The sequence below is a fragment of the Thamnophis elegans genome, chromosome 4 (assembly GCF_009769535.1).
Source record: "Thamnophis elegans isolate rThaEle1 chromosome 4, rThaEle1.pri, whole genome shotgun sequence".
Classification (NCBI taxonomy): Eukaryota; Metazoa; Chordata; class Lepidosauria; order Squamata; family Colubridae; genus Thamnophis; species Thamnophis elegans.
In genome coordinates this window covers 117,846,641-117,863,888 of record NC_045544.1, presented here as the reverse complement: position 1 = coordinate 117,863,888, position 17,248 = coordinate 117,846,641, and the positions used below count along the sequence as shown (strand labels likewise).

Genomic DNA, 17,248 nt, shown 5'->3' with positions numbered 1-17,248 from the left:
CCTTCCGAGGTGGGTAAAATGAGGAGCCAGATTGTTGGGGGAAATATGCTAACTCTGTAAACTGCTGTCAGGTGTGCCCCATTCAGTATCCAAGAAAGAAAACCCCCAACTCCATTTGAATAGAGATAAAGTGTGAAGTAACCATCCTCTGCTATCAAATGTGATGTTCCCGTGGGTCGTCCATGAGGCCAATGTTGAGTAAAGACAGGACACGAACTTTCTCGAGATGGAGCGGCCCAGATTGGAGTCTGAGAGCCCCTTTTATTGAGATAGGACAAAGGCAGGAGGAGCAATAGCATGTGCTTAAAAACAGCCTGTAAAAGTACAATTTCTAATCTACTGCTCAGTCTATATATGGTTAAATCCTGGACGTCAATGGTAGGGCACATATCAGAATGTTATGTTATGCACTATCAAGATGTTATGGCGTTCTAGGAGTTAGTTTTCTCCTGTGTGATTCAGCGTGACTCTGCAGGCCCTAGTATTAACTAGACCATGGAGGACACACACCTACACAAGGAGTTATATTACAACAATAAAGGTACTTTTACTGGCGATGAAATGAAAACAGCTAAAACGAAGCAAGATCTGCGGCAAAAAAGCGTGAATGTGTAGATATTGTTTACCCAAGACCCTCTCCCCAGTTACCCCAACCCAATGTCTAATCGGCAACTCTCAAAGGTGTCATGTGGGGTGCATCTTCAAGTGGCCTCCTTCAGCTGGTATGACCTTGACTAAGCCCAAACACAAGCCATCAGCACGGGCAGAAGATGGTGAGAACAAAACTCCCTTCATGAAAACTCCTCCAGTACCAAGTAATTCCCCCCCCCCAAAAAAAAATTACCATGAGCCGCCTTCCTCCCCGTTACTATGGCAGCCGATAACAAGCAAGCAAAGTCGAGGCTGACAACCGCTTAGAGAGATCTGTAAAGCACTGCGAGGCGGTATATAAGTGCTATTGCTAAAGCTGATCAGAAGTCGAAGCTGGGAAGGTCTAATCTCCCTTACACAACTGGACAGCGTCCAGTTTTAACCAAGCCGGGTTGGTTTAACTGCCCTGCACCAGCTAACCTTTTGCTGGTGCCATGCATGAAATTTCAGGATAAATGGTTTCATCGCCTTTCCTTTGAGCCCAAAGGTACAATTCCACTGTTTCTTAAAATTAGGGTGAGATTAAAATGAGGGTAATGCCAGTTTTGCCTTATTATCACAGCAAGACTATATTTGAAATGCATTACATTTCTATTATTAAGCTGTACCTCCTGTTTCTTCCCTTGCTTGAATCTGCAAGGAGTGAGCCCAGCAGTAGCAGCAGCAGCTGCCGCTAAAGCAGCAAAATACGGTATGTCTCCCAATTATTTGAAAGCTCTTTATTTGAGGGTGGGGTAGGAGTATCTGTAGCAAACTCAAGGCAGGTAGATATAATTTCAGTGCACATTGTAGGATTTGGCCCTCCATTCTACTTGAGAGACCGCCTACTGCCAATTACCTCCACTAGACCAATTAGATCCCACAGACTAGGCCTCCTCCGAATTCCATCCGCCGGCCAGTGTCGACTGGCGACTACCCCCGGAGGAGAGCCTTCTCTGTGGCTACTCCGACCCTTTGGAACGAACTCCCCGTGGAGATTCGTACCCTCACCATCCTCCAGGCCTTCCGCATAGCCCTTAAAACCTGGCTGTTCCGACAGGCCTGAGGCTAAAGATTCGCTGCCCCTATTTCGAATGGTATGACTGTTGTGCTTTTTAATTATGTATTGTCTGTATACTGTCTGTATCCCCCTTCCCTTTTTGAGCTGTGAGCCGCCCTGAGTCCCCTTAGGGAAAAGGGTGGCATACAAATGAAATAAACTCAATAAACTCAAACTCAAACTCATTCATCTCCCTCTCCCTCTCCCGCCCTCTCCCTCCCTCTTCCTCTCCCCGTCTCCCCCTAACCATTAAAGTACTTTCCTGGAATGGGCAAAGTTGCACTTAGTAAGTGTGCCATCTTAGTGACTTCTCAAAAACTAGAGGACAGGTGGGTAAATCCAGCATGAACTTACAACAGAGGTGGGTTCCTACCGGTTCGGCCAAATAGGTAGGAACTCGGCCTGCCACCCACCCTCCCCGAACCAGTTCTCTTGGCGCTGCTGTAGGCTCCGCCAACTTGTTTTAACACTGCACATGTGCATGCAGCGTGTCCCTGAGCAAACCGGCAGTAGCAGCAGCCGGAACCCACCCCTGAGTTACAACTATTACTGAAAACAACAATGATGTTGTACACAACGTTTTCCCACCCTTTCTGATGTCGATCCTGGAAGCTGAAAGTCCATACATCTTAGATGACAAAGTTGAGAAACGTCAACCTGTACAGCGCAGTGTAGAGCAGAAAAAAAATCGTGATATTTTGGTGGGGGAAAATAGGAGGAGATTTTGAGTTTCTGCTTTCTGACAGCAGTAAGATTTAATACAGCATGCCTGGTACCTTAAGAGTATGTTTGAAACCAGGAAAGGTTTCAATTGATTACGTATTTCTGGGACACTTCTCCTAGTTATCTAGCCAAAACAAAACCTAGAAATTATACTTTGAAATTTCCTTCCTCTCATCATAAATTATGCAAAATAAAATTTAGAAAATCAAGTTGACTTTCTTAACCTGTGCAAGTTGCAAGATTTAGGCTTTCCAGGCAGAACAGGGATTGATTGAATGGCCAGATATATCCTATGTCTACTTACACAGGAAGTAGTTGCTATATACGCAGTGATACTTCTGTGATCTGGGGATGTTATGTGGATTTTTATCTAGGAACCTCCACAATTCACCTCCCCAGGACAGAGGGAGAGAGTGATTGGTTTAAACCACTATATCAAATAGGCTCATACATCAAACTGACACATACAGTATATGGAAGGGCAGCAATGAGATCAATAAAATTCTTGAGGAATAGAACACATCTTTTGAATCAGTGAAAAAGCAAAGAGAGAGAGAGGGAGGGAGGGAGGGAGGGAGGGAGGGAGGGAGGGAGGGAGGGAGGGAGACTTTAAGCAGAACTGTCATGGAAGAGAATTCCTCATATTGAGGGTCATCCATAAAAAGTGTACCTCTGCCTGTGCATCCTATGAATCTGAGGGACCAGAGTGATGAGCCAACAGACACAGCCTGTGAAACCTCCTTCAAACCTTGTGTCATTGCCTGCCTGAGGAAATATGTACATGAATGGAATCCTATATGTGGTGGGATTGCAGAATGAGCATGGAGAGGTTAGTGCAGAGGTCTTCAAACTTGGCAACTTTAAGATTTGTGGACTTCAACTCCCACAAGTTATGCTGGCTGGAGAATTTTGGGAGTTGAAGTCCCCAAGTCTTAAAGTTGCCAAGTTGGGACTCCTGGGTTAGTGCTTTGAGAACCACCATCTGATATAGACTGTTTTTGCTCTAATGTGGTCATTAGATGGTAGCATGCAGTCAGTTCTCTCCCAAGTCTGCCCTTAATGATTAGCAGCATTGAAGTCACATGTATTTTCTGAATAAGCATAGCTGGCGGGAAGCAAGGACTTTGGTGAATCTTCTCTGAGTTCCCACTAAGTTCTACTCAGTTTCTGCTGAGTTTCCAACCCAATCGAATTGAGTTTCCACCAAGTTCCCATTCTAATTTCATGATTTCTTTCCTAGGGCGGGTTCCAGGTGGCATTGGCCCTGGTGGCGTCGGTCCTGGTGGCGTTGGCCCTGGTGGCGTCATCCCTGGTGGCGTCGGCCCTGGTGGCGTCATCCCTGGTGGCGTCGGCCCTGGTGGCGTCGGCCCTGGTGGTGTCATCCCTGGTGGCGTTGGCCCGGGTGGCGTCATCCCTGGTGGCGTCGGCCCTGGTGGTGTCATCCCTGGTGGTGTTGGCCCTGGTGGCGTTTTCCCAGGTAGTGTTGACGTTGTCCCAGGTGGTGGCATCCCAGGTATTGGTGGAATTCCTGGGATGCCAGCAGTCCCAGATGCAGAAGAGCTCTGCATGGTATGGATTTTGTCCTGTAACTTAACTATGTTTCTATGCACATTAGGAGCCGGGACAGGAGGCAAGTCAGCAGCAGCTCTGGCAGCTAAGGCAGCAGCGAAAGCAGCAGCATATGGTAAACATGCAACGTATTTTTTTCTCATGGCGACAGCGTTTGTGAATAGCAAAATATAACCATCTATTTCAAAATACCAAACATCCGCAAAGCATTAAATAAAATGAAATACAAAATGGCATGCAAAATAAATCACTGACTGAGGCAAGGTAAACTTATTACATACTGTGAGCCTGGCAAAATATGTAATATTATAAAGAATCCATAGATATTAATTTAAAAACAGAAGCCTCTCTGTAGGAAAAAAATATATATTAACTTATTTTGAAAAATCTATATTAAAGACCTTCAGTAGACCTAATGTTGTTGTTGTTAGTTGCGAAGTCTGACTCATCGCAACCCCATGGACAACATTGCTCCAGGCCTTCTTGTCCTCTATCATCCCCCGGAATCAGTGGTGGGTTTCAAAAAATTTTAGAACCTCTTCTGTAGGTGTAGCCTGCTTTGTGGGAGTGGCTTGGTAGCCATGTGACTGGGTGGGCATGGCCAACATGTAAAATGTAGCGAAACTCACTTAACAACACTCTTGCTTAGCAACCAAAATGTTGGCTCAGAAACTCTGGCATTTGAAGCAAGCAAGTCTTAAAGCTGTCAAGTTACAAGACCCTTGCAACCCTAACCCTTTAGAAAACAAAACCCTAGGGGTGTTCAAACTTGACAGCAATAGCAATAGCAATAGCAGTAGACTTATATACCGCTTCATAGGCCTTTCAGGCCTCTCTAAGCGGTTTACAGAGAGTCAGCATATTGCCCCCAACAATCTGGGTCCTCATTTTACCCACCTCGGAAGGATGGAAGGCTGAGTCAACCCTGAGCCGGTGAGATTTGAACCGCTGACCTGCTGATCTAGCAGTAGCCTGCAGTGCTGCATTTAACCACTGCGCCACCTTGGCTCTTAAGACTTGTGGACTTCAACTCCCAGAATTCCTCCTCTCGCTCTTCATCTTGATGATGTGTGGACAGGTGGGGGGAGGGACCTGGAACCGATTCTAAACGGCACTGTAGATTTGTGGAACCTCTTCTATAGAAGAGGTTAGAACTGGCAGGAGCCCACCCCTGCCCGGAGTCCATTTAAGGTCATGCCTACTGCTTCAGTGACTCCATCCAGCCATCTCATTCTCTGTCGTCCCCTTCTTCTTTTGCCCTCAATTGTTCCCAGCATTAGGCTCTTTTCCAGTGAGTTCTTCCTTCTCATTAGGTGGCCAAAGTATTTGAGTTTCATCTTCAGGGTCTGGCCTTCTAAAGGGTTGATCTCCTCTAGGACTGATCAGTTTGATCGCCTTGCAGTCCAAGGGTCTCGCAGGAGTCTTCTCCAGCACCATAGTTCAAAGGCCTCAATTCTTTGGTGTTCAGCCTTTCTTATGGTCCAACTTTCACAGCCATCCATTGCAACTGGGAAAACCATACTATAAACCCTGACTATACACACATTTGTTGGCATATTGATGTTTCTGCTTTTTAATATGCTGTCTAGATTTGCCATAGCTTTCCCCTCCAGGAGCAAGTGTCTTTTAATTTCTTGGCTGCAGTCCCCATCTGTGGTCATCTTGGAGCCCAGGAAAATAAAATCTGTCACTGCCTCCATTTCTTCCCCATCTACAGTATTTGCAGGAATTGAGAGGGCTGGATTGGACCTAATATAAAGGATTAATATACATGTTGTATCATGAGATAATTCTTTTACTGAATCAAGTTTGTTCACTCCATCCCCAACCTGTCTGAGATCTAGGTCATTGCTTCAAAATGCATTCACCTTCTACCTGCTAAAACAATCCTTCCAACATAATAAAAACGATTTATCACTCAAACCTCCCTCTCAGTTTATCACTGACCTTATTGCTTTTTTCTTTGTAAGCCAAAATTTATCATCCTTGTAGATTAATGTTCTTCAAACTTGGCAACTTTTAAGGGCTGTTAAATTCAACTTCAGCACACTGGCTGGGGAATTCTGGGAGTTGAAATACACACATTTTACAGTTGCTGGGTTTGAAAACCACTGTTGTGGATTTTGGGATCTTGCCTTCTGATTATTTCTCATCCAGTATTTCTCATTTATACTGTATCAAATTTGTCAGACACACAAAACCAAACTCAGCATCTTTGTGGTGATAATACAAGATTCTGCTGGATTGCTGAATTGCACTCTGCTCCCACAGCAATAGGAATTGGGTGGAGAGGGTGGGGGCGCTTCATTGATGTTTTTCAATTCTTGAACATTGCTTCCTTTCTCTCTTCAGAGATAGAGACAGAGGTAATTTGCACATGAATAGAATAGAATAGAATTCTGGAAGGTACCTTGGAGGTCTTCTAGTCCAGCTGCCTGCTCAAGCAGGAGAACCTATACTATTAGAGATAAGTGGCTGCCTAGTCTATTCTTAAAAACCTCCAGTGATGAAGCACCCACAACTTCTGAAGGCAACTTCTGTTCCACTGCTTAATTGTCCTCACTGTTGGAAGCTTCTCTTTAATTCTAGCTTGCGTTTCTCTTTGGTTCATTTCCAACCATTGTTTCTTGCCCTGCACTCTGGTACTTGGTAGAATAATGTGACCCCCTCTTCTTTGTCGCAGCCGCACAAATACTGGAATACTGCTATTATGTCACCCCTAATTCTTCTTTTCTTTAGACTACTAGCCAGACCCAAAACCTGCAGTTGTTCTTCATATGTTTTAGTCTCCAGATCTTTGATCATCTTAGTTGCTCTTCTCTGAACTCTTTCCAAGGTCTCAGCATCTCTTTTGTAGTATGGTGACCAGGATGGGTTGCAATACTCCAGGTGTGGTCTTACTCAGTGGTGGGTTTCAAAAATTGTTTGAACCTACTCTATGGGTGTGGCCTCCTTTGCGGGAGTGGCTTGCCGCCCATGTGACCGGATGGGAGTGGCTTGCCGCCCATGTGACCGGATATGAAGATGCCGACGACACTTGTCAGAGCCACCTTAAATTACCTCACACACAGCACTGGCATGCATAAGAATATGATGTAAACTTGTTTTTTAAAAGGCATCTTTGGTTTGCGTTAAAACAACTTCAACACACGGAATGTTCTGATTGCACCACAAACGCAGTAGTCATCCTTACCTTTCACAGAGGCACTGAGTTTTATAAATATGAGCATGATAGCATAGAATAATCATATCCAAGGACCAGTGGTGGGTTTCAAAAAATTTTGGAACCTCTTCTGTAGGTGTGGCCTGCTTTCCGGGTCCACTGGTGGAACCTCTTCTAACCGGTTCGGTAGATTTGACGAACTGGTTCTACTGAATAGGTGCGAACTGGTAGGAACCCACCTCTGGTCTTACTAGGGTTTTATAAAGCGGTATTAATACTTGAAATGATCTTGATTCTATGCCTCTGTTTATACAACCCAGGATTGTATTAGCTTTTTTGACTGCTAATACTTTTGACCGCTAATAATTTTGACATATTTAAATGATTGTCCACCAGGATTCCAAGGTCCCTCTCACAGTTACTGTGTTTGAGCCAGGTGTCACCTAATCTGTACTTATACCTTTGATTTTTCCTGCCTCAATGTAAAATTTTGCTTTTCTCCACATTAACATTCATTTTGTTGGATAGGACCCATTGTTCAAGTTTGCCAAGATCTTTCTGGATCCTGTGCTTGTCTTCTGAGGTGTTGGCTATTCCTGCCAGTTTAGGGTCATCTGCAAATTTGATGAGTTCCCCTTCTGTTCCGTCATCTAAGTCATTTATGACAGGGCGGGATAAATTTAATACCTCATCCTAATCCAGCAAATATTACTAAAGAAGGTAAAAACACAAATTGGACCATATAATCAGGCTTATTTGTTTCAATATTTTTTCCCTCAGGAACTGGAGTAGTACCTGGCAGAGTTGGGCCTGGTGGAGTTGTGCCTGGTGGAGTTGTGCCTGGCGGAGTTGTGCCTGGCGGAGTTGTGCCTGGCGGATTGGGACCTGGTGGAGTTGTGCCTGGCGGATTGGGACCTGGTGGAGTTGTGCCTGGCGGATTGGGACCTGGCGGAGTTGTGCCTGGCGGATTGGGACCTGGTGGAGGGGGACTAGGTAAGTTCTTATGTATGTAGGAAATATAAAAGCACAGCATTACTGCCAATGGCATTTTTATGCTGCCCATCTTGCCAAGAGCCAACTCTAGGTGGCTTACAACCAAGCACAGCCAACCATTTTGTGTCAGCTCTAGAATGGGGATTTAGCAGTTGAACTCAACAGTGGGGATATTTAGGTCAGTGGTTCCCAAACTTGGCAACTTTAAGACTTATGGACTTCAAGTCTTAGAATTCTCCAGCCAGCTCTGCTGGCTGGAGAATTCTAAGAGTTGAAGTCCACAAGTCTTAAAGTTGCCAAGTTTGGGAACCACTGATTTAGGTCATTCAGTCCAGCACCTGACCCTTAGTGAAACAGTGCGACTTGATGGGAATTTGGAAGTATGCCTTCTCTGTCATGAGGCCTGTTTTATGGAACCCCCTTCCCCAGAGATACAGCCCTTTTAAGAGAGAAAGCATCTCTTAAAAGGTGGCCATGCAATTTCTGGATGTATATATCCAGGGAAGGGAAGCCTAGCAGCTTTTCACACTTCAACTGTTCTCACCCGTAGGACGTTTTTCCAACATTCAATTGGAAACTGCCTTCCTTTAACTTAAAGCCCTTATTCTGTGTCCCTGCAGTCTGTAAATGATAAAAGAACAAATTTAACTGATTCTCTCTGGTCGCTTTTTAGATATTTGAAGCATGGTATCATATTTCTCCCCAGGCCCTTTTTCTCAAGGCTTAAACATGTCTAACAACAATCTGTCTTTGTTTCAGGTTATTATCTTAGTTGACTTTTTCTGAAAGTATTCTGAATCCTCTGATTCCTTAAAAATTGGTGTCTACAATTGGTACAATACTTCAGCTGAGTAGTATTCCCACATATTGGACACTGTGCTTTTACTAATGAAGCCTAAAATTGTTTGGCTTTTTGGCAGCCACACCACCCTGCTGACTCACATTCAGTTTTGCAGTCATCGTTTCATGGTTAATTAGATGACATTAGGCTACCATTGGGGTGATTCCCAACCCTGCCATGAACTGGGGAACTATGCAAAATAGGTGTTACCTCCACTAGACCGATTAGATCCCACAGATTAGGCCTCCTCCGAATTCCATCCGCCGGCCAGTGTCGACTGGCGACTACCAGGAGGAGAGCCTTCTCTGTGGCTGCTCCGACCCTCTGGAACGAACTCCCCGTGGAGATTCGAACCCTCACCACCCTCCAGGCCTTCCGCAAAGCCCTCAAAACCTGGCTGTTTCGACAGGCCTGGGGCTAAAGAGCTGTTGCCCCCGTCTCGAATGGTATGACTGTTGTGTGTTTTTAAATTATATATTGTTATGCTTGCTGTTTTTTTAAATTTTTTGTCTGTATCCCCCTTCCTCGGTTCGAGTTGTGAGCCGCCCTGAGTCCCCTTCAGGGGAAAAGTGCGGCATATAAATATAATAAACTGAACTAATAAACTGAACTGAACTGAACAGTGTTGATGATCCAAAGACCTCATCTTTTTTTTTTTTTGTATTTGCAGTTCCAGGAGGTTCTGCGGCCGCTCTAAAAGCAGCTGCCAAGGCAGCAAAATATGGTAAGGTTGGTTCAATCCAGCACAGGCAACAATTTAGAGCAGCATTGTAAAGATAGGCAACTAACAGTTTCTACTAGGGCTTTGCAGCATTTCAGACTTGAAGGCAACAAGACATGTTAGGAAGTACATGAGCAGGTTTGTAGCATTTGTCTGCATCTCCTTAAACCAAATGTTTCTTTCCTTAGAGTCCTGTTGCAGCTACAGAGGGCATTAAACACAAACTTTGCAGAGTTGCAGGCAGATAGCAACAGCAATAGCACTTAGACTTATATACCACTTTACAGCCCTCTCTAAGCAGTTTACAGAGTCAGGCTATTGCCCCCAATAATCTGAGTCCTCATTTTACCCACCTCGGAAGGATGGAAGGATGAGTCAACCGTGAGTCTGGTGAGATTTGAACTGCCAAATTACAATCAGCTGGCAGTCAGCAGGAGTAGCCTGCAGTACTGCACTCTAACCACTGCGCCACTGTGGCTCATTATGCTACATGCATGCTCCCAAAAGTCCTTTTTTTACTTTTATATTTGGATTCTGCACAGTATTAGTAAACAGCAAATGGAGCACTATAACACAAGGAGAAATGAATGAGTCCATCTTTCTGGGCCTTGGTCCATTCCTCACTGAAGGGGAAAATCTGTTCACCAAGTTAGTCATACTGGGGTTAAGGAACCATTCAGCTCTGTGCTCTAGGAGTGGGGTCCCCAACCCCTGGTCCGTGGACCAGCACTGGACTGTGGCATGCCAGAAACCGGGCCACACAAACAAGGAAAGCCCCATTCATGGGATGCAGGCAGCATGCAAAACCACGGCCCCTCCTATCTGTGTGAAAAGCCTCTCCCCATGGAACTGGTCCCTAGTGACCCAAAGGTTGGGGGGGGGGGCGCTGCTGTAAGGAGACTGTGTCCCTTGGAGAGAACATAGTATCTGAAGAGGGCTCTGTGCCAGGGGTAGGTTCAGGCTTCTTTTACTGCTGGTTCGTTCAGAGATGCGCTTCGGGCGCAATACATTCACATGCGCAGAGGTAAAATAATTGCTCCTGCACATGCACAGAAGCAAAAAACAAGATTGTGGAGCCTATGGTGCTGCCGATAGATCCGGTTTGGGGGCGTGGGTAGCCGAGTTACTACCTACTTAGCCGAACCGGTCCAAACCAGTAGGAACCCACCTCTGGCTCTCTCCCAGATCCCTCTTACATCTCCTGTTATACATGTTGCATGAATGTTAGTTTATGTGGGGAGAAAAATATCAGGATGAAACTGGTAGCTCCTTTTCTGGATAAGTTTATTAACAGGCATAACTTTCGTGAATGGCGGTGCAGTTTATCAGAGGCACAGAGCCTCCGATGCAGCTTACAAAAGCTTGTACTTGCTAATAAATTGTGTGAGTCAGAAAAGGGGCTTCAGGTTTTTATTTTTTTGTCTCTCACCATCCATGGCTTCAGTTCTCTTTAATCATCATTTAATAATTGATCATTAGTGGCTCAGCATATCTTGCAGAACTACAGGCTTTAAAAATTGTGTGTGTGTGTGTATGTGCGTGTGTGCATGTGTGAATACAGCTATAGAAGTGCAGCTACATTCACCAGACCTTTCTCAAAAGTTGGGTATTTACCCTGGGACAAAAACCGAATGATGAAACCAGCAAAATAAGTTGATGCTTGTTATTATTATTTTATGTTAACATGTTATGTTACGATTTTTATCCCCCTTTCGTCCAATTGCTCAAGGAATCTACATAGGGAACTCCCTTTATTTTATTGCCATAATAACAACCCCGAAGAGGGTTAGTCTGAGTCTCTGGAACAAAATCACCCATAGCTGTTGGTGGACTTGAAACTGGATCTCCCCAGTCCTAGCCCAAAACCTTCATCACTCCACCTGCTTTCTTCTGCTATAAATGAAAAGCTTTATGCCTACACCATAGAATATCCAGGAATACAGCACAATTGGTCTATGTGGCCGATAATAGGTTGATATGTAAGGATCATAAGCATTGTTTGGGGAGGAGTTGACATGCCCAACCTTTGATCTGGCTTGCCTTTGCAGCTGGAGAAATTGCATAAGTTGGGATGATAGCAGAAGGGCAAAACACCTACTACAATACGCAGACCTGCAATTGCCTGTGAGACTATCACTGTATCATTTAGCCGCACAGTTCGGGGGGGGGGGGGGAAACAATTGCAGAAAAATGTTGCATCATTGAGCAGCCTCATTGTGCAAAGAAAAAAAGCCATTGTAATAAAAATACAACTAGCTACAAGCGTGGTGAAAAAAGTTGGTGGTATAGGAGAAAATACAAACACACAGGCTTCATGTTTTGAACTGAGTGTCATCCTTGGAGAACTTCAACTCTTACACAACGGAAGAGAAATGTGTCTCTTTCTTACAACATTTGCTTTGCCCCAGCAGCAGCTGCTGGAGGAAGAGTGCCTGGAGGAGGGGCTGGCGGCCTAGTTCCTGGAGCTGGTGGTTTTGGAGGCCTTGTTCCTGGTGCCAATGGTATTGGTGGCTTAGTTCCTGGCGCTGGTGGTGGACTTGTGCCTGGCTTTGGAGGAATCCCAGGAGGTGGAGGTAAGGAATGTTTATGCCAACACTTTAAAAAGTGAAAGGTTCCCCTCGCAGATATGTGCTAGTCGTTCCCAACTCTAGGGGGCGATGCTCATCTCCGTTTCAAAGCTGAAGAGCCAGCACTATCCAAAGACGTCCCGTGGTCATGTGGCCAGCATGACTAAGCGCTGAAGGCTCATGGATTGCTGTTACTTTCCCACCAAAGGTGGTTCCTGTTTTTTCTACTTGCATTTTTACATGTTTTCAAACTGCTAGGTTGGCCGAAGTTGGGTCAAGAAACGGGAGCTCACTCTGTTACACAGCGCTAGGGATTCAAACCGCTAAACTGCTGACTTTTCTGATCGACAAGCTCAGCATCTTAGCCACTGAGCCACCACATCCCATATTTATTTTATTATTCCCAGACAAATTAGTATTTCTTTGGGAACACAACAGAATTTCCGATCAGTTCAGAATACAAGTAAGCTGAATCACTGAAATGCCCTTACAAATGTAATTAACAATGGCAAGGAACAAAACGAGTTCCCCAGAAGCACAAATACTCCCAGTGATAGCAAACATTTACCTACCTTCCTCAAAGCTAGTAGGAGAGGGTCAAGAAAGCCTTCAACAGTGAAGAGTTCCACAACTGAGGCATCCCTCCAAGATTGTTTCGATTTTCCTGTTCAGAAATGCTGAAATGCAAATCCTTTTTAGATATTTAGCAAGCTGTATTGCAAGTCAAAGTGATCTTATTCTTTATTATCTTTTGATTTTTCAAATACTGCTGCAGGAAATCCAGGAAAGGGAGGGATTGTTTATAGCAGTCCATCTCAGCAATTTTAAAATATATGAGCTTCAACTCCCAGAAGTTCCCAGCCAGCAATCTAAGGTAGTTTGAATTCCACATCTTTTAAGAGTTGTGGAAAATTAGAAACACTGGTTTATTTTTTTAAAAAAAATCAGGGATCCATCAATGAAAACCATGACAAAAAAATATAGCTCGTATACAGTTTTCAACCTTTTTCAGTGTTGTTAGTAAACACCTGCTCAGTGATGTTTCAGAGATGGGTAGATAGATCACGTGAAGTGTTAATACCACTTTATAATTCCTTGGTAAGGCCACACTTGGAATACTGCATTCAGTTTTGGTTGCCACGGTGTAAAAAAAGATGTGGAGACTCTAGAAAGAGAAGAGCAACAAAGATGATTACGGGACTGGAAGCTAAAACATATGAAGAAGGATTGCAGGAACTGGGTATGTCTAGTCTGATGAAAAGAAGGACTAGGAGAGACATGATAGCAGTGTTCCAATATCTCAGGGGCTGCCACAAAGAAGAGGGGGTCAAGCTATTCTCCAAAGCACCTGAAGGTAGAACAAGAAGCAATGGGTGGAAACTAATCAAGGAGAGAAGCAACTTAGAACTGAGGAGGAATTTCCTGACAGTTAGCACAATTAATCAGTGGAACAACTTACCTCCAGAAGTTGTGAATGCCCCAACACTGGAAGTTTTTAAGATGTTGGATAAACATATTTCTGAAATGGTGTAGGGTTTCCCTACCTAAGCAGGGGGTTGGACCTCCTTAGAAGACCTGCTTAGAAGACCTCCAAGGTCCCTTCCAACTCTGTTTTTCTGTTCTATTCTATCTGCCTGTCAAATCCAAAACAATCCAAAACCTAACCAAGTGAACTCCAAAGCAAAACAAAGCAAAATCAAACCAAACTAAATCATGACAAAACAAAAGACAAGACAAAAACATAGCTACCAGCCCATTTAAAATGGAACAGAGTTATAGGGCCAAATCTGTCCCAAATGAATGTGCTAAAAGTTCTCTGAGGCTTCTGTTCGTTGTGTTTTTACATAGCCATGCTTCCTACTATTTTTACCACTTGGGAGGAAAATAATATCATTTTGCATGCCCTAAAGCCATTGTGCAGGTTCCATAAGTTACTTCCAGATGCTGCCTTCTGCAGCTATTCCCTGCCAGCTTTGATCGATTGTGTGCCATCAGGCTGGTGTCAACTGTTAGCAACCACACAGATGTGGTTCTTCCAGATCGTCTGACAGTTCACTCATCACCACTGTAAATGAGTCCATCCACCTGGATGCTGGCTGGGGAATTCTGGGAGTTGAAGTCCACACATCTTAAAGTTGCCAAATTGAGAAACGCTGCTTTAATGAGATATTGGAGATCTGAACTTTGCTTCCATTCTGACTGTTTAATTCTTCTGCTCTTCTTTCTGCTAGTTCCTGGGGCAGCTGCAGCAGCTGCAGCAGCTGCTAAAGCAGCCAAATATGGTGAGTTTGGTCTGCATCTATTTTTACCTAAGATAGTTTTCCTTGGGAAATATAATTTTCTCTCTTTGTAGCCCATTTAACAAAAGGCTCTGGGCCTTTTCAAGATAAATGCCAACTTAGCAAGATCAATTATGGGTTCCCTTATTCCACAGTGCCATTTCTGAGTTGGGCAAGGGCAGAAATTGGGATTTTATTTTGATGCCCTATATAGGGAAAGTGCACACCTTAAGGCCACCATATGGCTGCATGTTAACTTCTGAAAGTTTTGAATGGGGTTCCCAGAATCACCTAAAATTTGCAACTGAATCATTGCTTTTGGAAATGACCAGCAGGGAACATTATTAGTGGCAATGGTAATTAATTTCTTATCTTATTGAAATTAAAACTTAATTTATTTTTTGTATGGAGTCATTCCTTTATATATCTTACCCTTGAATATCTTACAGTTGGGGTAGCTGTATCACATCACTAAGAGAGTTTCTCATTGGTCATTATTTCATTGGTGGAGAAAGAGGTGGGAAAATCTGGTTTGCATAAACACCAAACCAGGGGCGGGATCCTATCGGTTTAACAACCGGTTCGCTGCGCACGCATGGACAGTTCAGAGAATACTCAACTTCCAGATTGTTGTTTGGGAAGGAAATCAGGTGAGGCGCCGCAATCCAATCACGCGACTCAGCTGAGAAGATAAAGTAGGTAAAGCGCAGGGACGGGAGCTCTCAGCTGATTGTCGGAGCTACCTAGAGAATCCCATCCCTGCTCCAGACCCACTGATAATGACCGTGTCAAGTGACCGCCTGCCTGAGTCAGAATGATAAGGCAAAGGAAACTTTCAGAAATATGATTGCATAAAAAGCACAGCTTTTTAACACAGTATCAGTATCCATGTATGAATCAGTTACAAAGAGGGATAAGGCAGAAAGAAATTAAAAGCAAGAGCAAAGGAGATATGCCGCCATTTTAGGATTTTTTTTAAAAAAAATCTCTTTATTAAGCTGGGATTTAACAGGAGTAGGACACCTATGTGAAACCATCTTAACCTAACAGTGGAGGTGAAAGGACAGAATGGGAAACATTTGATCTTGTCTTTTTCTTTTCTTCTTATTTAACACTATCTGCACCTCGATTTAAAAAAAAAAATCAAACTTATTCTACATGGTTCAACAGGTCTCCGTCCCGGAGGTGGCGTCCTTCCTGGAGGTGGTGTCCTTCCTGGAGGTAGTGTCGTGCCTGGAGGTGGCGTCGTGCCTGGAGGTGGTGTCGTACCTGGAGGTGGCGTCATACCTGGAGGTGGCGTCGTACCTGGAGGTGGCGTCGTACCTGGAGGTGGCGTCGTGCCTGGAGGTGGCGTCGTACCTGGGGGTACGACTTATGACTTTTGACTTATATACCACTTCAGAGTGCTTTACCACCCACTCTAAGGGGTTTAGAGAATCAGCATGTTACCCCCAACAATCTGGGTCCTCATTTTACCAACCCTGAAAGGATGGAAGGCTGACTCAACCTTGAGCCGGTCAGAATCAAACTACTGGCAGTCGGCAGAATTAGCCTGCAATACTGCATTCTAACCACTGTGTAACCACGGCTCTGACCACAATTGGGATTGGAATTTCGGTGACTAAGTGATGCAGTTATTAAGTGAGTCATCATACGACCAAATCTAAATGTATGATCATTTTTACCATGGTGGTTAAGTGAATGTATTAAGCAAATCTGGCTTCCCCAATAGCAGTAGCACTTAGACTTATATACCACTTCACAGTGCTTTACAGCCCTCTCTAAGAGGTTTACAGAGTCAGCCTATTGCCCCCAACGATCTGGGTCCTCATTTTACCCACCTCGGAAGGATGGAAGCTGAGTCAACCTTGAGCCTGGTGAGATTCGATCTGCCAAACTGCTGGCAGCCGGTGATCAGCAGAAGTAGCCTGCAGTACTGCATTCTAACCACTGCGCCACCGGGGCTCTTGTCTTTGCTTGCCAGAAACTGGTTGAAAAGTTCACAGCAGGATGATGTGATTGCAAGACACTGCAACCATCGTAAATTAGATTCAGTTGCCACCTACCCAAGTTGTAATTATGTGAATGCAGGGCTAGTGGGAAAGTCATAACTTTGAGACTGTGTTGTAGGTCACTTTTTCCTAGACCGTTGCAACTTTGAATCGTTGTTAAAAATGGTCGTAAATCAAAGACTACCTGTAATCCTCAGATTTTCCTGAGACAGGAGTAATTTCCTAGCGAATCAGCCCTGCTCCCAATTTTTCATTTTGACAGGCAAAAATTAGCCGTGGCAATGGGGTTCTGATGGGAATTATTTCCTCTTCTCTCCAGGCATTCCCATAATTGGAGGACAAGGAGGAGTCAAGCCAGCTAAATACGGTATCTCTGCAGAATGAAAAAAAAAATGCTTGTAATTCATCATGCTAACTCCTCGAAATAGATATAAAGCAATATGTCTATGAAAGGAAGAGAAAATGAACGAGAGAAAAAGAGAATGAGAGGGAGGGAGAGAGAGAGAGTACAAAAGAAAGCAAAATCAACTCAGAATGGGAGAAACAACCATTTGGGAATGAGTGGCACATTTAACTTTGTTTTAGAAGGCCCAGGAGCACAAATGGATGAAAGGACGATGCAAAATAAATGATTTTTTGTTGTTACTCAGAGCAGCAGTCACCAACTGGTGGTCCGTGAGAAAATTTTGG

General features: G+C 44.2%; 1 protein-coding gene across 5 annotated transcripts in view; it reads left to right on the top strand.

The window, feature by feature from the left end:
* Positions 1–17,248, top strand: part of ELN (elastin) — a 108,389-nt gene that overhangs the window by 78,693 nt on the left and 12,448 nt on the right. For 4 of the 5 annotated variants that reach the window (XM_032216308.1, XM_032216306.1, XM_032216307.1 and 1 more), the window contains exons 18-26: positions 1,292–1,342; positions 3,654–3,890; positions 4,029–4,097; positions 7,926–8,138; positions 9,650–9,703; positions 12,112–12,273; positions 14,499–14,549; positions 15,717–15,911; positions 16,878–16,925. In XM_032216308.1, the coding sequence (XP_032072199.1) occupies positions 1,292–1,342; positions 3,654–3,890; positions 4,029–4,097; positions 7,926–8,138; positions 9,650–9,703; positions 12,112–12,273; positions 14,499–14,549; positions 15,717–15,911; positions 16,878–16,925 (1,080 nt within the window). The remainder of the gene's footprint in view (positions 1–1,291; positions 1,343–3,653; positions 3,891–4,028; positions 4,098–7,925; positions 8,139–9,649; positions 9,704–12,111; positions 12,274–14,498; positions 14,550–15,716; positions 15,912–16,877; positions 16,926–17,248) is intronic. The other variant, XM_032216305.1, reaches the window with a different exon arrangement.